Source organism: Mauremys mutica, chromosome 12, assembly GCF_020497125.1.
Source record: "Mauremys mutica isolate MM-2020 ecotype Southern chromosome 12, ASM2049712v1, whole genome shotgun sequence".
In the NCBI taxonomy this organism is placed as follows: domain Eukaryota; kingdom Metazoa; phylum Chordata; order Testudines; family Geoemydidae; genus Mauremys; species Mauremys mutica.
This window is the reverse complement of record NC_059083.1, coordinates 34,742,125-34,767,252: the sequence shown is the minus strand read 5'-3', so window position 1 is coordinate 34,767,252 and position 25,128 is coordinate 34,742,125. Positions and strand designations below refer to the sequence as shown.

The 25,128-nt window shown below is 47.2% G+C and overlaps 1 protein-coding gene across 1 annotated transcript in view; it reads right to left on the bottom strand.

The window, feature by feature from the left end:
* The window catches only part of LOC123345261 (butyrophilin subfamily 1 member A1-like), a 39,342-nt gene extending 14,214 nt beyond the window's left edge, over positions 1-25,128 (bottom strand). Inside the window, exons 1-5 of the mRNA XM_044982011.1 lie at positions 24,936-25,128; positions 21,917-22,532; positions 11,997-12,108; positions 8,331-8,678; positions 5,584-5,865 (exon numbers count right to left, since the gene is read on the bottom strand). Of these exons, the coding sequence (XP_044837946.1) occupies positions 5,584-5,865; positions 8,331-8,678; positions 11,997-12,075 (709 nt within the window). The 5' untranslated portion in view covers positions 12,076-12,108; positions 21,917-22,532; positions 24,936-25,128. The remainder of the gene's footprint in view (positions 1-5,583; positions 5,866-8,330; positions 8,679-11,996; positions 12,109-21,916; positions 22,533-24,935) is intronic.

Here is a 25,128-nt window from a genome sequence, read left to right as displayed (position 1 = left end):
CATGGATTGTGGATGACATGACAAACCACTCTCTATGACTGCCTACTGGAAAAAATTAACAAATGTTTGAAGAACAGATGCCCAAGATGGATGGTGACAAAGAGAAAAGAAAGAAGGAAGAAAGAAAGCTGCAGTGATCCTCAGAGTTACAGGCTGATCATGTGTTTACCAACTGTGTGGAAACGTCTATAATGGCACCTCCAGCAAAGAAGATTTGGACAGTGCTAATTTACAGTCGAATGCTGCATCCTGAGCAAGAAAATTGCACAGCAAACATGAAAGGGATGCAAAACCACCTGATGTTGAACAGAAGGGTCACAAAGGATGCAAAACAGAAAGAAGAAAAAGCTAGCGAGAGGTATGATTAGTGTTGCCTAATCTTTTTAATTGTTAATAATACATGTATTGGTTGCCAGCTGATCTTATTAATAGACTGAGGGCAAGAGGATTCTTGTCCCAGAATCAGGCTACACTGAACTCAAACCAATGAGTTCAATATCTTGTAGGGAACCTCGAGGTGTAGGGTGAGGACTCACACACTGTGGGCAAAGCAAAGCTTTAGAGATTTTTATTAAAATCAATAAGAAAGCCAGAAAAGCTCCAAGCCACATAAACAATTATGAATAACACAGCATTGGGGGATATCTGTGGTATCATTTTTTGCATGAGCTCTTAGATTTGCCTACCCACACCCTTCCTTGAGGACCTGGTGGTAAGAGACAAAGGACCAGCCCCGCCTCTGGCATGCCGAACGAGTCCGATGGTCCAGGTTCCTCAATGCCCAAGATTAATGGTAGATAACTATACAGCTGAAGGGTCCAATGACGGAAAGCTAACAGCCTGCACCTGGTGGTTAGCCCTTCCATGCCTGAATCTGAGTTCCTCACCCTCATAATATCGGGGTGCACTTATCCTGTAGGTCAGCATATTCATACATATTGCCATTTATCTCATTATCCTACCCTTCACTTCCTACTCAGGCAAGTTTGCAGTGATCACTTCCTTGTTCCTGCGGCTGCTGTTTACTGTTAGATTTCAACTCCTGCTATTGAGGGAGCTATTCCTAGTTCCCCAGAATCTAAAGGGTAACTGGCCATTTAGCTATGCCAAAGATCTAGGGCCTACTACATTTGACTGTACTTATGCTAACTTGCTTAAGCTACTGACTTACAGGATCCAGGCCTGTATGTTCCTTGTGTTACAGTGGAATATAATGAAGGCAAACCAGCCCTTATGGGCTACGGTAGTCTACAAAAAGGATATGACAGAATCCCACATTAGTGGATCACTGAGATAGTGAGAATATGCAAGGTTCCTCCCACAATCATATTCTTTCTGCAGCAATGAATGGCTAACTGGGACCCTCGATTCCGCCTGGAGGGGAATCTCATTGATGAGGTCCAAATCTTTCAAGAGGATTCCATAGCATCACAGCTGTTTGCGGTAGCAGTGCTGCAACTCACAAGGATGCCTCAGGAGACAAATTGAAGTTGTCATTTCGGGAAAGAGCCACCACCAGCTAACTATCTTCTGCACAGGGATGATCTGAAAGCGTAGGGACAGTCACAAAAGACAGAGATTGATGAGATGCGTAGAACAGTTTAGTGAAACATAAAGCTATGGTTTGGATCGGCTAAATGTCCATCGGCATCTGTAAAGAGGGGGAAACTGGTCCAGTTTGATTGTGTACAAGTCAACAAAGGCACTATGCAGGATCTCGCTCACCGTGGCCCCTACAAATATCTCAGGATCAAGGAACTGTCAGAGGTACAACATAAGAAAGTCACAGAAGACGTGAGGAAACAATATTACATACGAATAAAAACTACTCAATGTATGGATGATACCGTAAATATGGCACATGGCAGGAGTGATAAAATGGAATCAAGCACAGAAGAAAAAAATTGGGAAACAAGAAAAAAAACCTCCTCGTAATACATAGATTAATAAATGTTAATCAAGATGTGGACAAGCTTTACATCCAATGATGTGATGGAGGAAAAGTCTTGTGTATGGGGGTAGAGGAAGTAACAGACAATGAAGACTACAACATCAAAATATATAAGGAGTCAGCTAGAGTAAAAGCCCATCTGGTCACAACAACAGGTGGTGGCTGAACGCGTATCCCAGTCCAAGAAAGCATAAGAGAAAGGAGAAAACAACATCACCAGAGAAAGACCCAAAATATGTACACAGAAAGCAATGCCTGGAGAGAGATCAAACCCATCAGTCATAGAAGATTAACAAATTAATGGCTTGTAGATGGTTATCCTCAAAAAAGAGACAGATGCATTATGGGTGCTCAAGAGTACTCCTTAAGGCCTAATTACATTTGAAACTTAATAGACTGAACAGAACTGCTCCCCAAGACGCAGAATGTGTTCTGAAAAGAAAGAGATGGTGGAGCATGTGTTGAGGGCCTGCAGGATCCTGGCTGGGAGAGAATATATGAATAGACACAATGAGGTTGCCAAGCATCTGCATTGGAGTCTCTGTGGCAAATATATATTCAAATGAACTATGCAGTGTTATGAACATCAAACTGAAAATGTTCTAGAAAATGAAGAAGCAAAGATTTACTGGGATCTGCTAATTGTCACAGACCAAACCGTGCAGGCAAACAGGTTTGATATAGCTGTTGTAGAAAAGACGGACGACAAAGGCATACCAGCCGACAGAGCTATAAAAATAGAAAAGAAAAGAAATAAGAGAACAGAGTTCTTCATAATTTGCCATGAATGATTATGGAAAACGAGAACAAAAATCAATCCCAGTGATTACTGAAGCACTTGGAGGAATCCTTAAGGATGTGAATGAGTAGCTCAAGAATACGTTAGGAGTTCACTAGATTATGATTGTTGTCGACCTCCAGAAGATACACGCCTAGGTGCTGGGAGAATTCTAAGGAAAGTGAAAGGAGAATTAGGACATTTGAGCACCTAAATGACAGGAATTCTGCGGAGAGTTTAACAAAACTCCTGACTACCAAACCTAAGGAGTTGGTTCATGGTCATGATTTCCTGGACACTCATGGGGAGAAATTAAAGCTTTCCCCTTTCTATGCTTAAAGGTTTTCTATGATGTGAAGGATCTTTGTTTTTAAAAAAATCCCCATGATGTAATACCGAGGGATAATAATAAATAACCTTGCTCTAATATAGTGCTTTTCATCGGCAGATAAAGAACTTTACAATCTTAACATTACTTTAAAAAGATTCCAGTGAAGAGAATTCCTTAGTTTTATTTGTTGGTTTGAAGGTACACTGGAAAGGATCCCTGTTCTAGGGAAATCTGCTCATCAAAGTATGCTTATTAGAGTTCAGCAGGGCTGTCCCACTGAAATAAACAGGGGCAGTTCACACCTCTCGGAGCTATTGTTTCAGGCTCTCTTCAGACACAGGCAGGCACCAATGCATTGATTACACTGAAATCACATTTGGAAGGTTTAATTCAGAACCATACATGTTAGAGTGGTGTTTTTTAAAATGTAACTTTAGATGCTGGAAAACAGGTGTGGCAAATAGACAGCAACATGGGGGAGGAATAGCTCAGTGGTTTGAGCATCAGCTTGCTAAACCCAGGCTCATGAGGTCAGTCCTTGAGGGGGCCATTTAGGGATCTGAGGCAAAAATCTGTCTGGGGATTGGTCCTGCTTTGAGCAGCGGGTTGGACTAGATGACCTCCTGAGGTCCCTTCCAACCCTGATATTCTATGATTTTATGACTATCATAACACACCAGGAAAAGTGACTGTGGATTGAGGGCTGGCAGTCAGTTTCACTCAAACTATCCAGCAAACAGTTAAGAATAACAAATACATTCCTAGAAATCAGGACAGTTCATGAATGATTCAATTCCCTTAGAAGGTTTAAATTGGCAATGAACATTTATTCTGACCAGTTAAACTGGTTTTATTCTGTACACGGAGATGGGAAACCACACCACTCCTCATCCTCCTGTAGTGGAGCGGCTGCCCCACTCCAGCAGAACAGGGGTTAAAAGCAGCCCTGGAGAAGGATGCAGCTGGGATAAGGAGTGAGAGCAGCTGAGGGAGTAGCTGACCACAGGTGTGGCCAGCCCAATCAGGGTCCAGCTGGCCCTGATAAGAGGGCTGGGGGGCAGGAGCTGGAGGAGTCTGACTCCAGCCTTGGAGTGGGAAGGACCTGGCTGCCTGGGAGCACAGGGTACCTGGAGCAGAGCACTGCTGGGGAAGGGCAAGAGAATCGAAGGAGCTTCAGCCTGGCAACTCCCCAGGATGAGGCCTTAGTGAAGGCGTAAGCAGGTACTGGGGCTGCAGAGGGGCAGCCCGGGGAGAGGCAGAGAGTCCAACTGCCTTGCCAATGATGAGTGGCCATTACAGACTGCAGTTTGTCCCAGAGAAAGGGGGCTAGATGACAACTGGCAGTAGCCACTGAGGCAAGGGAATGGGTTCCCCTAGAAAGAAGACGCAAAGTGTGGGGCAGCACCCCAAGACAAGGGGCACAGGGGTCCAGGAGGGACACGGGGCCTGCAGCAGGTGAAACACCAGCCAGCAGAGGGCACTCCAAGAGCTGGAATTGAGCTAATTCCTGAGGTAACCAGCAGGAGGTGCTGTGGCAGCGAGTGTTCCCTCTGCTATGCCTCCATTTTGCCATGAAGCCAAAAGGCACTCTGTCTCACCTACTGCTCCTTGTACAGACTGGAAATGCCGCCCTTCTTGCCATAGTCACTGTGTGTCAGTGGCCCCCACCTTCCAGACACATACCCACTCTTAGTGAATCCACACCACACATTCTGTGTAGGTTGTTTGCATTGATTAAACTAGGTTAGAACTTTATTTGTTTTGAAGCACAGAAGGGAGGTAAGCTATCTGCTATAGCTGGAGTCACCTGAACGCATGGTTAAGGAGAGTGAATTATTAGAGCAGAGCTGTTCTCGGGGAACAAGGCAGCTGAAATTTCTGACAGAGGGTTTCACCCTGCATGCTGTTTGTGACCATCTCACTTCAAGGATTCATGTATGTAGCATAAATAAAACATGCTGCACTAAGAATATCACCAAGGCAGAGTCTGGGTGATCTCTCCTCCAATGGGCAGCAAACCTGTGAGGCCATGAAATCTGCTACTGTTCAGCTGTGGGGAGACAATAGCTTGGGAAGGAATTAGGAACAATAAGAACATAAGAACAGCCATACTGGTCAGACCAAAAGGTCCATCTAGCCCAGTATCCTGTCTTCCAACAGTGGCCAATGCCAGGTGCCCCAGCGGGAATGAACAGAACAAGTGATCATCAAATGATCCATCCCTTGTTGCCCATTCCCAGCTTCTGGCAAACAGAGGCTAGGGACACCATCCTGTCCTATCATTGATGGACCTATCCTCCATGAACTTATCTAGTTCTTTTTTGAACCGTGTTATAGTCTTGGCCTGCACAACATCCTCTGTTTGAATATTTATGTACCATTCAGACACTATTCATTTACATACATGATAATGCTTAGTGGCTGTTTGTAAGATAGTTTTCATTGGTATAGACACTTTAACATTGTTAGCCAATTGCGGGTGTGCGTGTTGATGGTCACATTATGGCTTGGACCGCAACTGACCTGCTATATAAATTCTTGATTCCTTTTCTTGTTTGAGGAGAGTGCTCCTAATAGAACAGGAGATGTTCTGGTTTGAGGTTTCTGTTATGATTATAGAAGTTTGCGTTTCAAACAGGCCATTAGCCCCTTGGAATTTTGTTTCAGACAGCAACGGTACATGTTGTCCAGTGAGATCTCTCCAGAAAACCTCAGGCTCTGGGTACCACCCAGCTGATTGGCACACCACTCGGATCCCTCCATCCTGATAACCCTCAACAGAGAGGAGAGGAGCAGCACCTAGAGCTGGAGGAGAGTGGAATAAAAAACTGTTTCAATTTTATATTCTGCTGTGGTGTTGTAGCATGTCGGCTGCAGGATATTAGAGAGACAAGGCGGGCGAGGTAACACTTTTATTGCACCAACTACCATTGTGGAGAGAGACAAGCTTTTGAGCTTACACAGAGCTCTTCTTCAAGTCTGGGAAACTAACCGAGAGTGTCACAGGTAAATACAAGATGGAACACTCTGAGTTAGGTTCCCAGACCTGAAGAAGAGCTCTGTGCAAACTAGAAAGCTTGGCTCTCTCCCCAACAGAAGTTGGTCCAGTAAGAGATATTACCTGGCCCAACTTGTCTCTTTAACATTAGAACTTATATCAAGTATTTAAACCTTCAGCACAACAAATGCATGGGAATGCTCAACAGAAGCAGAATCGAAAGCCAAAGTGACTTGGGAAGAAGCTCAGATTGAAGCAATAAACCAACAAAGATGCATGGCAGCGGTGAAGGCCCTCTGTGCCACATGGCATAAAGTGCATAAGTTAAGTTAGTTAAAAAGGCACCTGTCTGGCTTAGGGGGACAGGGTTAGAACAGGACAGGTAGCTGGATCAGCACTAACTGGCTCGCTAAAAGTAAAAACGAGGATGCCACAACATGGGCTTCACTGCCACCTGCTCCAGCAGGTATGTTCCCAGGGTGGTGAAAGCTGCTCTAAAGCCCGGGCCCTGGCATTCTCACTTCTAGTTTTAGCAAGCTAGCTACAGGACAGTTAGCATGGGTATATCTACATGAGGAACTATCAACGCCCCTGGCTGCAATGCAGACAGCCCCTTAGTTTCATCCACTGTTGCTGACAGATGCTCAGGATGTGCTGAGAGAGCAGTGAACAAACACCTGCTCTTGGATGATGCCAAACTAATGGGGGCCATTAGGCCACTTATTGATGGCCACTCTTTTGAAAGAATAGGATGCCAGACAGAGACGACCCATGCCTGCCAATAGTGGGAGGGCAGAGTAAGGGCAGCCGGCTTCAGCAGTGTTACTGAGCATGCTCAGTCTGTGTGAGCATGCTCAGTACAAGCCAAGTAGCAAATGGGGGGGGATGCGACCTCACATGCCCCACCCCGCACGCGTCGTCTCTGATGCCATCCCTCTTCCACAAAGAAATCAGACCTCTCTTCATAACGGGAGTCTTAGTATTCACAATCTTATCCATCAGTGCCCATTTTCAACTCCATTGTAGAGGGTAAATTACTGAGAAAGTGCTGAGGAGACATCTACAGTCACATCATGATTTCACAATTTCCTGAGATCTGTAGCAGCTGAGCATGAGACTGGTGATGGAAAAAGTGGTGGTATCTGTGACTGAATCTCTTTTAATGACGTATTCAGGAAGGCGTCCTGCAGATTTCAATAGATCTCTCAGTGGCCTCTATGATCAGGGACCACAGCTCATCTCTGCTGCTTCTTATGGGTAAACAGGTTCCTATAGCGTAGTTCAGAGTCATTTTCTTCCTGCCTAATGAAAGCAACCTATGCCAGGGGTTCTCAACCTTTTTCTCTCTGAGGCCCCCCAACAACATGCTATAAAAACTCCACGGCCCACCTCTGCCACACCAACTGTTTTCCTGAATATACTGTAAAAGCCAGGGCCAGCGTTAGGGGGTAGGGAGCAGGGCAATAACCTGGGGCCCCACTCCACATGGGGCCACGCAACACTCAGTTGCTCAGGTTTTAGCTTCAACCTCATGCAGTGGGACTTCAGCTTTCTGCCCTGGGCCCCTGCGAATCTACTGGCAGCCCTGTTTGGTGGCCCTCCTGAAACCTGCTTGCGGTCCCCCAGGGCCCCTGGTTGATAACCACTGTCCTAGACAACTAAACTATTTTCACCTCGCCTGATTCGAGGCTTGAGCCAAACTTTACTGAAGATGTTACACTCAGCTTGAAAGACATTGGCAAGCCTCCCGTTGATTTCTAAGGGCTTTAGATCAGGCCCTCAGCATGTACGTAAAAACAGTGGACTTGACTGTGATATGAGATATTTTGATTAAGAGATGCACCATTACTTTGCTTTTTATATTCGTCTGCACCTCTCACTGAATGATTATTCGGTTGTCTCTCTGCTGCCTCAGTTTCTGACAGCATTTGGGACACAGAGAGAACTGGGTCTGGCTGAATAAGTGAAAGGCTAACACAATGCTGATTGACCAGGAGAAGTCTTTAGAGGAATGGGGCCTTGTGGTGTGAGGCTCATGCTGGCTCCTTTGCTGTCCTTGGGGTTCTCAAGATATAGCAACTCTCTCATGGCTAGCCACCCAGGAGGATGTACCTCTTCCTCTCTTAGGTGAACCAAAATGAGTAGAAAGAACACCTTAAGTTTAGAAACACACATGTCCAAAGCTTACAGCTTATTTGGTACTGAGCTCCAAATGAGAAAAAAGAACAATCAAATGCTATTGCTAAAGGAAATACAAGCACAAACTACTGACCTGCCACCTTCAGTTCCATATGGGCATCTTTATAAAAGGAAGTTGATTCAAAATAGCACACGTATCGTCCCTCATCTGTGGGTCGGATATTATGTAACCTCAAAGCAATGCTTCCATTTCTGATGCCGTCTTTCAGAAACTCTGTCCTTCCTTTATATTCTGGCATCTGAGATTCAGTCTGATCCTTTCCATCACGATAGCGATGCACAAGGAAAGAGTAATGGGACCGGAACCATCTCACGTCCATGTTCTCAGCACTCGTCGGGGGAGACAAGTGACAGGGTAACACAATGTCATCACCCACAATAGCAATGACAGGTTGATCCGGTCCGATGACTGTGAACTGGGCTGTGAAAAGTACCACGACACAAGGAAAATAAACTTTAACAAATTGAGACTATCACATTGCCTCTATATAAATCCATGACACGCCCACATCTTGAATACTGCATGCAGATGAGGACGCCCCATCTCAAAAAGAGATATATTGAAATTGGAAAAGGTACAGAAAAGATCAATAACAATGATTAGGGGGTATGGAACAGCTTCTGTATGAGGAGAGATTAATACGACTGGGACTTTTCAGCTTGGAAAAGGGACAACTAAGGGGGCATATGATTGAGTCTATAAAATCATGACTAGCATGGAGAACGTAAATAAGGAAGTGTTCTTTAGTCTTTCCCATAACACAAAAACTAGGGGTCATCAAATGAAGATAATATGCAGCAGGTTTAAAACAAACAAAAGGAAGTGTTTCTTCACACAACGCACAGTCAACCTGTGGAACTCTTTGCCAGAGGATGTTGTGCAGGCCAAGACTATAACAGACTTCAAAAAAGAACTAGATAAATTCATGGAGGATAGGTCCATCAATGGCTATTAGCCAGGATGGGCAGGGATGGTGTCCCTAGCCTCTGTTTGCCAGAAGCTGAGAATGGGCAACGGGGGATGGATCAGTTGGTGATTGCCTGTTCTCTTCATTCCCTCTGGGGCATTTGGCTTTGGCCGCTGTTGGAAGACAGGATATTGGGCTAGATGGACCTTTGGTTTGACCCATTATGGCCATTCTTATGTTCTTAAGGTGATCGATTAAAAAAATATAAATGGTTACATTTGATCAGAGCTGGCCTCATATTATGAAGCCACTTGGTTTCTGATTCAAGCTGAATTTTCAATCCTTTCTAAAATTTACATATTGTAGAACCTCAGAGTTATGAACACCAGAGTTACAAACTGACCTGTCAACCACACCCCTCATTTGGAACCAGAAGTACACAATCAGGCAGCAGAGACACCCCCACCCCCCAAAGAAAAAAAAAGAAAAAGGCAGCAAATACAGTACAGTGCTGTGTTAAATGTAAACTACTACAAAAGCAAGGGGAAAATTTATAAAAAAGATTTGACAAGGTAAGGAAACTGCTTCTGTGCTTGTTTCATTTCAATTAAGATGGTTAAAAGCAGCATTTTTCTTCAAAGCTGTGTTAAGTCAATGTTCAGCTGTAAACTTTTGAAAGAACCACCATAACGTTTTGTTCAGAGTTACGAACAACCTCCGTTCCCCAGGGGTTCACAACTCTGAGCTTCTGCTGTACATAGTCAACTTGGAACTGGCCATGGCTCTTCGGGGCTTGGTGCTAATTGGTGCTCATTTTCTCAAGCGGTTTCCTAGTTTCATCTCCCGCACAATGACCTGTCCTTAAAATCTCAACCAGTTGTACAATGGCTTTTCTGCAGAGACAAAAAATAGGAGGGAGGATCCACCCAAAACTTATACCACTAGGTTTCAAGCATTGAAACCAGAGGTGAAAGTAAGCCTGTATGGGCCCTTTAAATTGCCGCAAGAGCCCCGCTGCTGGAGCCCCCGGGTAGTGGAGGCAATTTAAAGTGCCGGGGGCTCCACTGCAGTAGCAGTGGCTGGGCACCCGTGGCCCTTTAAATCACTGCCAGAGCCCCTCTGCCACTACCCCAGCGCTGTCAGTGGGGCTTGGGTAGAGATTTAAAGGGCCCAGGGTGGTAGCGGCAGCCGGAGCCTCAGGCCCTTTAAACGGCCACCCAAGCTCCGCTGCCAGAGCCCCGGGGTAGTGGCAGCAAGCCAGGAGCCCTTGGGCTCCTTCGGGAATTTAAAGGGCCCAGGGCTTCCAGCCGCCACTACCACAGCTGGAGCCCCCGCCTCTTCTGGTCAAGACCACAGCCCTTCCGGTTGAGGCCCCATCCCTGCTCAGGACTCCAGCGTACTGGTAAGTCCTGTAAGTTACTTTCACCCCTGGTTGAAACCAAAATATTAAAATGCTGTTAGTTTGGTTTTGACTCTGCAATCTGAGCCAAGTGTGGTTTGCAGTCACCTGACAGCACCGAGCAGACTCAGCAAACTCAGCTGGCCCTCAGGAACTGGTGGTGAACGCACTGCGGCTATTCCTCAACTTAGTTGGTAGTTGCACTCATGAGACAGCAGCAGCTGATGCGGAGGAGGTGGGTGTCCATCTACTTAGATTCTCCCCCCCCCCCCAGCCCGGCTATGGTAGCTGTACTCCAGAGGAGCATGAATGAATTGTCAGCTAGGTAAGTATTACTGTCCTCATTTTCCAAATGGGCAAAGAGAGGCTCTGAGAGACTGATTTAGCAAATATTTCCTTCTGATGGAATTTCATTGTTCCGTCGGGGGACCTAGGTACTCTCATCGCTGTACCTCCAATTGTTCTGTGCTGCAATGATTTTGATTCTGTTTTTGCAGCTGCTGTACTTACAGGGAAAATATGCAGTACAGGTTAAAGAAAAGCTGGTCATTCTTTCTAGCAGAAATTTAAATATTTTTAAGAGGTGAAAAACAGAAGATTTGCCGTTGCATTTGTCTAGAAATTGATGCCCTAGATTACTCATCCAATCTGAACATATATAATTTTCTCTGCCCTCTGCAGGTGGCTACAGACACATCACAGCATCTAATCCTCCTCTAGCAAAATTTCACATTTTCTCATACCAGAGAGAAAACAAGAGGAACTTTTCAATCAGTGCACCTTAGTCTTCTTTGACAAGCACTGCTATTGTGTGTGTTCAGAATAACTCAGCACCAAATTCTTCCCCAAGTACCATTACAGAGCTACCACACAATTTCATGTACTGGCATCCCGGGTGCAGGGGCAACAGAGCAGGCTTAACATAACATAAGAATGGCCAGACTGGGTCAGACCAACGGTCCATCTAGCCCAGTGTCCTGTCTTCTGACAGTGACCAATGCCAGGTGCCCTAGAGGAAATGAACAGAACAGGTGATCATCAAGTGATCCATGCCCTGCCGCCCACTCCCAGCCTTTGGCTACTAGCTATTGAAGGACCTGTCCTCCATGAACTTATCTCGGTTTTTTTTTTTTTTAAACCCTGTTAGTGTCTTCAGGTTGTGTGATGTTCCAGGTATTCCTCAATAAAAGGCTGGTGATTTCAGTGAAGACCAGAAAACCATAAAGGGAAATGGGATCGCATCTGGCACATGATTTCTCCTAGGCATTGATCAAGTGGTAGAATTAAGTAGGCTAAAGTGATGTTCTTTTTCCGATACTTGTAATGTTGTTGTATAATTTTGTCCCTATATGCACCTTAACAGCTAAGCAAAGGAATAAGTAATGGGTGTGTGTTGGGGGGGGGGGGGCAATGAATGAGTGGTATTGCCTACCTGACACCACGTTGTGAATCGGTAAATTAATGAAGAAAAATGATGAAACCAGGCAGAGAGACTCTTGCTGTGGAACCATGGTGGAGAGACGATAATTTCATTTTCATTGTAACTTGATGAAGACAAAATGAGAATAAACAGAGTGTGCATAATAAGGATTATGTTATAACTAAATAAATCTCGTGCAGCACGTAAACAGCTCATTGGACACACGGATATGGAAATCCTGATTCAAATGTCCTGACGTTTTTATAGCACTGTCATCAACTGCATCTCCCCACAGTTGCTTAGCAAGGACCCTTAACAATGCTCCATGCAGTAGAACCAGAAGTTAGTGGCCTGGTCTACACTACGCGTTTAAACCGGTTTTAGGAGCGTTAAACCGATTTAACGCCACACCCGTCCACACTAAGAGGCCCCTTATATCGATTTTAATGGCTCTTTAAATCGGTTTCTGTACTCCTCCTCGACGAGAGGAGTAGCGCTAATATCGGGATTAACATATCGGAATAGGGTTAGTGTGGCCGCAAATCGACGGTATTGGCCTCCGGGCGGTATCTCACAGTGCACCACTGACCGCTCTGGACAGCGTTCTGAACTCTGATGCACTGGCCAGGTAGACAGGAAAAGCCCCGCGAACTTTTGAAATTCATTTCCTGCTTCCCCAGTGTGGAGAGCTCATCAGCACAGGTGACCACGCACAGCTCATCTGCACAGGTAACAATGCAGTCTCCTGAGAATCGAAAAAGAGCCCCAGCATGGACTGCACGGGAGGTACTGGATCTGATCGGTATATGGGGAGAGGATTCAGTGCTAACAGAACTGCGTTCCAAAAGACGAAATGAAAAAGTATTTGAAAGAATTTCTAAGGCTATGACGGATAAAGGCCACAGCAGGGACTCACTGCCGTGCAGAGTGAAAGTTAAGGAGCTCAGACAAGCCTACCAGAAAACCAAAGAAGCAAACGGAAGGTCCGGGGCAGGGCCAAAAACATGCCGCTTCTACGCTGAGCTGCATGCAATTCTAGGGGGCTGCGCCACAACTACCCCACCCCTGTCCGTGGATTCCGAGGTGGGGGTTGTAATCTCTGCCATGGCTGAGGATTATGTGGATGGGGAAGATGAAGAAGAGGAGGACGAGCTAGCAGACAGCACCCAGCACTCCGTGAGCCCCAACAGCCAGGAGCTTTTTCTCACCCTGACGGAATTACCCTCCCAAGCCACTACCCCAGACAATGAAGCCATGGAAGGGACCTCTGGTGAGTGTACCTTTGCAAATATCAAACATTGTTTTTTAAGCAAGCGTTTTTTAATGATTGATTTGCCCTGAGGACTTGGGATGCATTCGCAGACAGTATAGTTACTTAGAAAAGTTTGTTAACATGTCTGGGGATTGAGCGGAAATCCTCCAGGGACATCTCGATGAAGTGCTCCTGGAGGTACTCCAGAAGCCTTTGCAGAAGGTTTCTGGGCAAGGCAGCCTTGTTCCGCCCACCATGGTAGGACACTTTACCACGCCATGCATGTAGCAAGTAATCAGGTATCATTGCATGGCAAAGCATAGCTGCGTATGGTCCCGGTGATTGCTGGCATTCAAGAAGCATCCGTTCTTTATCTCGCTGTGTTATCCTCAGCAAAGTGATATCGTTCAGGGTAACCTGGTTGAAAATCAGGAATTTAAGTAAGGGGGATGGCCATTTTCCTACTGGGTTCGTGGACTGCAGCAGCTTAAAAAAAATCCTTTCCTGCACGTAGCCAAGCGGGGGGAGGGGAGGAGTGAAATACCGATGATCTTTTTTGTGTTTGGTCAGCAGGGATCTTCCCCAAGCTACCAGCCACGCAGTGGGGGGGGGGGGGGGGGAGGGTGTTGATTAGCAGGGAGCTAGCATGGTATTAGCCATGCGTTGGGGGGAGGGGTAAATCACTGCAGAAGCCGAAAGACAGTGGCTTACGATGGCCGCATGCAAGCTGAATTCTGATGCCCGGACCTGTGTCTGAGAGATCTATAACCCCAGAGCTGCAGGCACTCAGTATTAAGATGAAAAATGCGACCTTGTAGGGAAATCACATGTGCTATGTAAGGTGAATAGTGCTGTTCACTGTGAAAGAGTATAACCATTGTTCTGTAAAATGTATCTTTTTAAATACTTCTCTCCCTCATGCAGCTGCAAATTTTTCAAGCCTCCCTGCTCCATCCCAAAGGCTAGCCCAGATAAGGCGGAGGAAAAAAGATGCGAGATGAAATGTTCTCGGATATTATGGAAGTTACACACAAGGAAAGAGCTCATCTGAATGAGTGGAAGGACGTGGTATCAAATTACAGGAAAGATGCCAGTGAACGTGAGGACAGGAGGGACACCCGAGATGAGAGGTGGCGGCAGGAAGATCAGCAGTGGCGGGATGCAACTCTGGGGCTGCTGCGTGATCAAACTGACATGCTCCGGCGTCTGGTGGAGCTTCAGGAACGGCAGCAGGATCACAGAGTGCCGCTGCAGCCCCTGTATAACCACCCTCAACCCTCACCATGTTCCACATCCTCCTCACCCAGACGTGTAAGAAGGCGTGGGGGGAGGCTCCGTGCACCCGCCCAATCCACCCCCATGGACAGCCCAACCAGAAGGCTGTCATTACTGTGAAATTTTTTAAGTGGCCTTCTCCATCCCTCCTCCCAAACCACACACTTACTTCTCTCCCTCTTTTTATAATGAATTAATAAAAAATACATGATTTTTAAACGAGAGTGACTTTATTTGCATAAGTAAGCTGTACTTGAAGGGAGAGGGTGGGTTGCTTACAAGGAATGAGTCAATCAAGGGGGGTGGGGGTTCATCAAGGGGAAACAAACACAGCAGTCACACCCTACCCTGGCCAGTGATGAAGCTCGTTTTCAAAGCTTCTCTGATGCGCACCGCTTCCTGGTGTGCTCTTCTAATCTCCCTGGTGTCTGGCTGCACATAATCAGCGGCCAGATGATTTGCCTCAGCCTCCCACCCCGCCATAAAGGTCTCACCCTTACTCTCACAGAGATTGTGGAGAATACAGCAAGCAGCAATAACATAGGGGACATTGGTTTGGCTGAGGTCTGAGCGAGTCAGTAATGTGCGCCAGCGCGCCTTTAAACGGCCAAATGCACATTTTACCACCATTCTGCACTTGCTCAGCCTGTAGTTGAACAGATCCTGACCACTGTCCAGGCTGCCTGTGTATGGCTTCATAAGCCATGGCATCAAGGGGTAGGCTGGGTCCCCCAGGATAACGACAGGCATTTCAACATCCCCAACTGTTATTTTCTGGTCTGGGAAGTAATTCCCTTACTGCAGCCGTTTAAACAGAGTAGTGCTTCTGAAGACGCGAGCGTCATGAACCCTTCCCGGCCATCCCACGTGGATGTTGGTGAAACGTCCCTTGTGATCCACCAGTGCTTGCAGCACCATTGAAAAGTACCCCTTCCGGTTTACGTACTGGATGCCCTGGCGCTCCGGTGCCAAGATAGGGATATGGGTTCCATCTATCGCCTCCCCACAGTTAGGGAATCCCAGTGCAGCAAAGCCATCCACTATGGCCTGCACGTTTCCCAAAGTCACAACCTTTCGTAGCAGCAGCTTAGTGACTGCTTTGGCTACTTGCATCACAGCAGCCCCCACAGTAGATTTTCCAACTCCAAATTGATTCCCGACTGACCGGTAGCCGTCTGGCGTTGCAAGCTTCCACAGGGCTATCGCCACTCGCTTCTCTACTGTGAGGGCTGCTCTCATCTTGGTATTATGGCGTGTCAGGGCAGGGGCAAGCAAGTCAAAGTTCCATGAAAGTGCCCTTACGCATGCGAAAGTTTCGCAGCCACTGGGAATCGTCCCACACCTGCAACACAATGCGGTGCCACCAGTCTGTGCTTGTTTCCCGGGCCCAAAATTGGCGTTCAATGGATAGAATCTGCCCCATTACCATCAGGATCTCCAAAGCGCAGGGGCCCGCGGTTTGAGAGAATTCTGTGTCCACGTCCTCATCACTGTCATCGCCACACTGCCGTATCCGCCTCCTCCTCGCCTCGGTTTGAAGGTCCTGGTTCACCATATACTGCACGAGAGTGCGCGAGGTGTTTAAAACATCCACGATTGCAGTATTGAGCTGAGCAGGGTCCATGCTTGCTGTGTTATGGCGTCTGCACAGTTCACCCAGGAAAAAAGGCGCGAAACGGTTGTCTGCTGCTTTCAGGGAGGGAGGGGTGAGGCTGTACTCAGAACCACCCGCGGCAATGATTTCCCACTCCCCCCTCCATCAACCACTGGGAACTCAACCCAGAATTCCAAGGGGCGGGGGAGGCTGCGGGAACTATGGGATAGCTACGGAATAGCTACCCACAGTGCAACGCTCCAGAAATCGACACTAGCCTCGGACCGTGGACGCACACCACCGAATTAATGTGTTTAGTGTGGCCGCGTGCACTTGATTTTATACAATCTGTTTTACTAAACCGGTTTCTGTAAATTCGGAATAATCCCGTAGTGTAGACGTACCCAGTGAAGCACTATGGCCCACATCCACAAAGGTCCTTAGGTGCATTAATCCCAGATTTAGGTTTAGAGTCCCTGGACCAGGGGGAATGGACTTGGTTTCCCACCTCTCAGGTAGGTGCCCTAATCATTGGGCTAAAAATCATTTTTCTATGGCCCAATGACTATTTATTTATTGGAGGTGGAACAGCTTCACCAGTTGAGGTTGAAGAAGCCTTATGTCAACCCAGTTGAGTGCTCAAAGTACTGGGTTAAAAGTTATAAGCCTCTGTTTATTCTGTGTGGAATGAGGCAGGCGCCTAATGCTTTCTTCAGAAGAACAGACGCAGGCACGTACGACACAAGACTCCAGGAGAGGCGTTCCCAGTCATGGAGTTAAGCAGAGACAGGCACCTCCCTGCAGCCCAGTGCAGCCAATGATTTTAGTTTATTATCCATTTATTGTGTGATGCTACGATTAATCGACATCATATTATATATTCATTAAATAGAGTTAATTTGTAGGATTATAAAAATATAAGATTGATCAGTATTTAGAGGGAATGTATTAGATACAAGACAGACAAACTGAAACACAAGAACTAGTAGGCTGAGGCCTGTAAGACTTTAGCTTAGCTACGTTAGGCCTTGGAGATAAGAAATGCTAACATAAATAAATGACCGAGAAATAACCCGATGCCCTAAGATTATGGGAAAAGAGATACCAAGTGGTAATAGCTGGAAGATTAATTTTAAATTATAACAATGCTATAAAAGCACATCTCGGTCTCCAAAATGTGTCTTTACCACAGAATACAGGTGGTGCATCAATGCTAATGCAAATAAAGAGAACCTACACATCCTGTAGAATTCAGGTTCCCTTGTGTTTCTAGGAGAGACAGACCAATAAGGAAAAGAGAGTTGACACTGTCATGTACATGTGCAGAATGTAGGTATAGATAGAATCACATTCTAAAAAGAAAAAAAAAAGGGTGCCCAGGGTAGGAAAATTGAGCTTCCTATGGGAAAACTCCAGCAGGAACCAGCCCCGTACTGATGATCAATCCATGAGAGAGCCATCAGACTGTAACACCATCTAGGAGGATGACTGTAGTTATACCTGGTGCATGGATATATTTAGGAATTGTATATGCTGTGACATTCATAACTTTGTTGACAACTGCTAAAAGATAGTGGACCTTGTACTTGTGATTGTATGTCTTACTTGCCTCTGGTGTCAGGTGTTCCTATGAGTTCTAGATCAAACAGAGAAGTCTGTTGAACTTGAGACTGAAGCTGCCAGAGCCACACCTATGGTGGTATAATCAAATTAACATGAAATAGAATAAAAAGGCTACAGAATTGGCATCCAACAAGTGGGGCCATAAAGAATATAGAAAACCAACGGAAAGAGAAGTCCGAGAAAATAGATCAAAAGTCATAATGGACAAAAAGGGACACTTCTTGTATGCTGCCTTTCATTTTATGTCGTTTTGTCTGTCTGTGTGATGTGGTAAGCACTGAGCTCAGGGAAAATTTGCGCAGAGTACCAAAATAAGGAAATAGGAGTTGTGTGGGAGGGTCCCAGCACTCACATGTGGGTAGAAACCCTATCAGGCGTGGCAGCGTGAGTCAGGTGGTTTGGCGTCATTAATAAACTCCTCAAACTTGTTAATAAGCGCCCAAATTTTGGACTCCTTTGGACTGCACCACCGACGGCGGATCAAGGAAAACTCTGTGGGGTACCTTGGTCATCACCCCTCCTCTCGGTGTAGTGGCGTAGCTAGGACAGGAAAAGTGGATGGGCTCCAGCTTTCGGGTGAACAGGCAATGACGGGGGATAGGGGACAGGAAGGATCGGGGCACAGGAGGGATCTGGTGCCCTGGGGAGGAGGGGGGGACCCACCTCCCCCTACCTCCATACCTCTTAGCAGGCACCCGAAGATGAGGCTGCCTGGGGCACACAGGCTGCAGGGTGCACCTGTGGGGTGGAGGGGGGTGTGCCCAGGGGGCGAAAGCAGGATGTGCCCATGGAGCTGTACCCCCCTCCTGACCGTGGCCAGGAGCTGCTGCCCCAGTGCTAGCCTGCCCCCACGAGGTACACCCCCCACAGAACTAGCGCTGGGGACGGCAGGAGGCAGACACGGCCTGATTGACAGACACTGGGTCAGGAGTCCCAGCCTATGGATTTGGGGGGCTCCGGCCCCAATGTGGGTGGGCCTGGATGCTAAGCGGGTGGGCCGCGGCCCACTCAGACCCACCTGTCGCTAGGCTCCTGTCTCGGTATATTCCAGCTGTAAATGGCTGAAGGAAAAGTAAGGACAGCACCACAAGCCCTTCTCAGCAGAGGAAATCACTATGAAATATTTAATAGGAGCAAGGACGGGACGCGTTCTACTATTTTTCTAAGGGACGCATGGAACAGAATAAAATATCCATTCAGGCATTTGCTGTGACAGACCCACAAACGCCCTTGGAGGCCTTTGTGCGAAACTACATTAAAACCCATGCGGGAGGGGTAGTGAGAAAAGCAAGTAATTGAGTACTTTGGGCACACACAGATCCACGGAATTTTCTTTGAGACGGAATTCTTTTTTTAAAAAAAGCTCAAGAGGTGACAGGACTAGCCATGGATTGTGTATATGTGGCATGTAATATTCGGGGAAGAAGATTTAAGAGAAAAGTAGAGCCACTGGAGGAGGCGAGGCAAGCCTTATCCAAAGAGCAGGAAACCAGTAAAACATTATAAGAGCAGCTTTGTCAAACAAGGGAAGCAAATTCCATACTCCTTTGTCAGAGGGATGGTCTTGCAAGAGACCTGACTTACATTAAACAGTTACAAAAGGCTGGTTATGAAATTATCATTTGGAGAGACAAAGCAATGGGGGCAAGAGTATTCCTTGGGGCAAGAAGTGAGAAGAGTGGACCTGGCTCACCGAACACAGGTATTAGAACAAACCTGTGACATTCTGGAGGACATGTACCGTCGTCAGGTAATAAATACTGAAGGTGAGAATGGGCCAACAACCCCAAGAAAATAAGGGAGGATGCCTGTATAAAGATGGAGTTGCCACCTGTATATGTTGTGAATATAATTCCAAATATTCCAGTAGCTATGGTGTTGTGGGTTGGTTTTCCCCAGGTCTCGCAATAAGCAGAGATAGAATCTCACCCCCACTTACAGATTGAGAGCGAAAAAATCAGACAGGAAGTGCAGAAGAAATATTGAACAATCTGGAGAGTTAGGAATAGAGGAAGAATCAGACACAGAAGATTCGGGGCCAAGGGGAGGAAGGGGAATATGGTGGAAAAAAAACCCCACAGTCAGCAGTGAGGCAAGGAAAGAGACCGTCACAGGCAATCTTGGTGAACATTCTGACGAGGGATTAAATATTGAAAGATTGAAACAAGGAATGGAAAGAACAGCCATTAGTAGCTGTCACGAGAGCAAGAAAAAGGAAAATCAGTTACAAATAGTTCACCAGAGAAGCAGTAAGCCAGACATGTCACAGACCCATTCGCAATTGTGCCACTTATTACAAGAAGCCCAGGGAACTATCGAAGTTGCTGCGACGACCCGTAAGGAGGCAATCTGAAATATCAGTATCTCTCAGGACAGACCAAAAGTCTTTGCAACCTGAAATTCCAGCAAGTAACTTTGATATCTTGAATTCAACTGAGCCAGAAGCAATAATGAAAGAACAAGTCACTTTAGAGCCAAAACCAAAATCTCCACGGAAACCCATGCCAGTGCCAGACCTTTCTAAGGTGCAGGCACCTACCCCAGCCAAAAGAAAATGTAAAGGGTTACAGCAAAACTCCCTGTGACAAAGTGGAGTTTCCCCCTTGTTGTGTTGTATGAGAGTCTTACTGTTCTGCATGAACACTGTGTGTACCTCAGTTTCCCTGTGTATTACACCAATGCCTAGGTGGTGGGAATAAGGGTGTGTGGTTTTTGCTGAGTCCCTCAGTGGCAGGTGAAGCTACTCCAGCTGCCTGCAAATAAGCGATGGACGGTGCCCTTCCTAATCTGAGAACCAGGAAGGGGATGTGACCAGGTGACACATTGCCCAGGAAGCGAGACAAAAACCAGGAGTAGGGACAACAAGTATGTGGGAGGTCACCTGGTTGGAAGCTGGGCGGTCTGCTGTTGGGGACTCCAAGGGCTGGGGAGGGGGAGTCTGAGGCATCCAGCTTGGGATCCCCCACAAGATGGACTTTGCTGAAAGTCACTGATTTCTGTGCTCACAAGATCTCTTCTATGCTATGTTCCTGTCCACTAATAAACCTTCTGTTTTACTTGCTGGCTGAGAGTCACTGCTGACTGTGAGGTTGGTGTGCAGGGCCCTCTGGCTTCTCCATCACACTTCCAGGGCATCAGATTGTCTACTGTAGAAGCTGCCCAGACTTGGGAGGTACCAGTTCCTTTAAAGGGAAAGGGACCCCAGACCCCCCAAAACTGTGGAACAGGAGAAAGCATCAATTTCTAAGGTGGAGCCATTAGAATCCAGTGGTCATGTCTCTCCAATAGCCATGGTGAGGGGCAGCCATTTCTAACGGATTTGCCTTCACAGGAAGAGACATTTATGAGTGACAATCCCTGGGATGTGTGTATTTAAGTTTATTTGTGTTTAATGACAAGAGATAAAATATATTTTTAAAATAGCTATTACCAACACTATTCAACCAGGGGGGAAAAAAAAACAAAAAACAAAAAACCCCTAGAACTGAAATTTTCACACCTCAGCTTCCTGAAAACCTTAGTCCACAATAATATAATAAAATAATAATAATAATAATGATAAATCAATACACGCTTTTCCTTATTCCCCTGAGAACTTCAACTCTGCTTGAACATCTGTCTTTATGCAAACTACTTCTATTGAGGTTTTCTTTTAGGGTGGGGGAGAGAAAAAAAGGGGGGGGGACTGAAAAAGAAAAAAAAAAAGATGGTATGATGACAATCAGGGTCCAGACACCCCAGAGGGAGAACAGGGGTGCTGAACCCTAAAGAACAAGGAATCACTTTGTTCGGTGTTAGTACTACACCCAGGGGCGACTCTAGACATTTCGCTGCCCCAAGCAGGGCGGCATGCCGCGCGGGGCGCTCTGCCGGTCGCCGGGAGGGCGGCAGGCGACTCCGGTGGACCTCCCGTAGGCGTGGCTGCAGAGGGTCCGCTGGTCCCGCGGCTTTGGTGGACCACCAGAGCCACGGGACCAGCGGACCCTCCTCCGCCGCCCTTACGACGACCAGCAGAGTGCCCCCCGCGGCATGCCGCCCCAAGCACGCGCTTGGAGTGCTGGGGCCTGGAGCCGCCCCTGACTACACCTAGCACTATGAGTCCTGACCATGACTGGGGTTCACCAGTGCTACTACAATACAAATAAATAAATAAATAAACAAACAAACTAAGAAGTAACCAAAGCTCACCTATCTGATGGATCCCAGGCAGACGTTTCCCAGCGTTTTCATGATCTCATCGGTTCTTACAGCTTCTCTTAAATCCTCATCTCTTCTCTCCCATTGCAAGCAAATATTTTCGTTTATGAGCCTGCGTAATTAGTTATTTAGAGCCACTTCTCCTCGCAGATTGAATTGAAGGGTTTGGTTTGATTTCCACTGAACAGAAGTGTCTCTCTTGATGCTCCGACCCACTCAGAAAATAAACACGGAGAAGTGACTGTCCTGTTCTTCAGCCCTTAAAGATGCACACACAGTCCTACCGAAAGGTAAGTTTCCATGACGGCAACAGGCTTATTTTCCAGGGAGCTCATGTTCAGCTGATTATCCACCAGGCTCTTTTCCAGGTATCCCTCGTCAGATGAAGGGAACAGGTTTGAGGAGCCTCTTTTGCTTTTCTTCAAAACCTTACTGACTCTTTTGTTTTTCAACTCTTTTTTCACCTCACTCCCAGAACAAAACTTCCCTTAGCAAACCCATAAAAATATAATCTTGTTCCTCATCTGGCATTTATGGACATATTTTTATTACTGCAAGGTCTAAAGATCGAAGCCCAGCCCATATCTGTTCTCAGGCAGGAGTCAATCTGTAACCAAAAGGAGAAATTATACAGTAACATGAGGATAGTCAGCTATAGAGTGATCTTGGCATAAGACAACACAGGTTGGAACAATTACTGTTCATATGAACTACATCCCATGTCTAACATCAGCATTCTTCCAAATAAAGCAGAGGTCCCCAAACTTTTGAGGGCCATGCCCCTCCCTTACCTCTGTCTGCACCCCCCAGGAGCAGGACCAGAACCAGGGGCTGAGGCATGGGGTGGGACCACGCCAAGGCTGGGGGCGGGGCCAGGAGCTAGGGATGTAGCTATGGACAGGACCGGGGCAGAGTTGGGAGCAGAGTGGGGCTAGGTGGTGCTCTCTCCCCGCCCCCTGGGGGCTGGCCCAGACCCTGCCATGCCCCCCTGTCCCAACTTTCCTCCATGCCCCACTAGGGGTGTGTGCCCCCAGTCTTGGAACTTCTGAAATAAAGGCTACTGATCACCAGGCACAATGCAGGGATGTCTCTGGAAAACAATACACTGAATCAGTGGGAATACCCACCAGCTCCCCAACAAGGCAACAAGCAGAACAATGAGGGGAAAGAACTCTTTTCAGGCTGGGGAGTTTTACTCTTCGGAGGAGACAGAATGTCGTGTGCGCACGATACGTATAGAATAGCCCATCCACATATACAGAACGGTCAGGAGACACATCTGTCATTTCTTTTCTTTTCTAAAATAGCATGTGCACCTTCTGCTGTACTCCATAAAAAAAGCCCCTTTTTATACAGACAACCCACCTAGATTTCATTTGCAGATTTCTGCCAGCAGCAGGTGTTGAATTTATAATACACAAGTGTTACTTCCATTTACTAACCACTTTTAAGTTCTGCTCAGCCACCTAAGGCAGTGGTTCTCAACTGAGGTTACACATACCCTTGAGGGTATGCAAAGGCCTTCCAGGGGGTACAACAAACTTATCTAGATATTTGCCTAGTTTTACAACAGGCTACATAAAAAGCACTAGCAAAGTCAATGCCAACTAAAATAAACAGACAATAACTTGTTTATACTGTTCGATATACTATACGCTGAAATGTAAATACAAGATTTAAATTCTCATTGTTACCATATAATTATAAAATCAATTGGAAAGGAAGCACTTTTTCAGTACTAGTGGCTGTGACACTTGTATTTTTATGGCTGATTTTGTAAGTCATTTTTAAATGAGGTGGAACTTGGGGGTACGCAGGACAAATCCGCCTCCTGAAAGGGGGACAGTCGTCTGGAAAGGTTGAGAGCCACTGTCCTGGGGTATGAAAACTAGATGGTGAGCAATTCTCATACGTACTCTGCATGTGTGCAGAGTAATTCATTTGCTGTGTGGTCATTAGGCTCCGCCTACCAGGAGAAATTAACTCTTTATTGAATGTAACATTTTTTAATATAGCTTTTCCTGATGGGTGCCACACACTAGCTGGGGCTGACTGTCAAAGAGACTCTCTAGAGCCCGCTCACAGCCATGATTTGATCCCCATGTGTGTGCAGAAATTTGTGGGTAGAATCTGTCAATCTTAAGAAAAGTGCTTATTTTTTCTGGAGAGCGGGGGCTGTATCTTGGTCAAATGACCCCAATTTTGGATCTCCAGCCCTATCCCAGCCCCCTGTAAGGCGGCCAGGTAGGTGTTTCCCTTCCTGAAACGCTGAGCCGGTGGGACTAGAGAAGTGGAGGCTTCTATAAAAGGTGCAGTATTGGTAACCCGCACTGCTCAGAACTAACGAGTCAGCCCCACGTCTCCCAAGGATTGTGTAATAAGCCCCCCAGAGCACGAGATTAATAAAACAAGCTGATGCTGGGTTTTGGGGGGGCGGTCAATGTCTGAACTCCCCCTGCCAGGCCTGGGGTGCGTGGGTCACAGTTAGCTGCCCCCCCCCCCACACACACCTTTACCGAGCAAGGTGATTTCTGTCCCAGGGCACAAGCTCCCACCCCCTCCTCTGCCCGGCCCCCTGCCCAGCAAATAACCTGCCCCCGACCCTCAAATCAATCCCCCCCAGCAGTTCTGTCCCCAAAACTGATACCTTGATTCTACCCTTTCCCCAGCCCCCCACAGCAGGGCGATTGGCCGGTCCGGTCAGGCTGCAGCAGCCCGCACAGGAGAGACACCGACCCGCCCCCCGACCGTCAGGAGAAGGTGTGGGGGGGAGGGGACTGGGAACGGTACTGCTGCTGCTCCTCCTAGCGGGGAAAGGAGCAAAATCCCGGACCCGTCCCCTGCCCTTCCAGGCACGGTCTGTCCTACCGCTCCCAGCTCCCGCCGGCCCCAGGTAACGTGAGGTGGGGTGAGGAAGGGGGGGTAATTTTACTTGCACCACTGCCCCCCCACACACATCTGCCCCAACCCCCCCACCAGTTCCACCCCCACATCCGCCTCCCAGCCTCACCTCTGCTCCTGCGGCAGCGCCTGGGGCTCTTCACCCCTCCCCAGCCCAGGCCTGGGGCGGGCAGTGGGGTCCCCTCTCCCCGTTGCGGGACGCAGCAGAGGCTGGGCCGGGCCGGTTGCTACTTGCAGTTGTGGCTGAGCAGAAAACAGCTGCGCGGCGGTCACGTGATTTCTGAGAATTCCCCTCAGTTCGG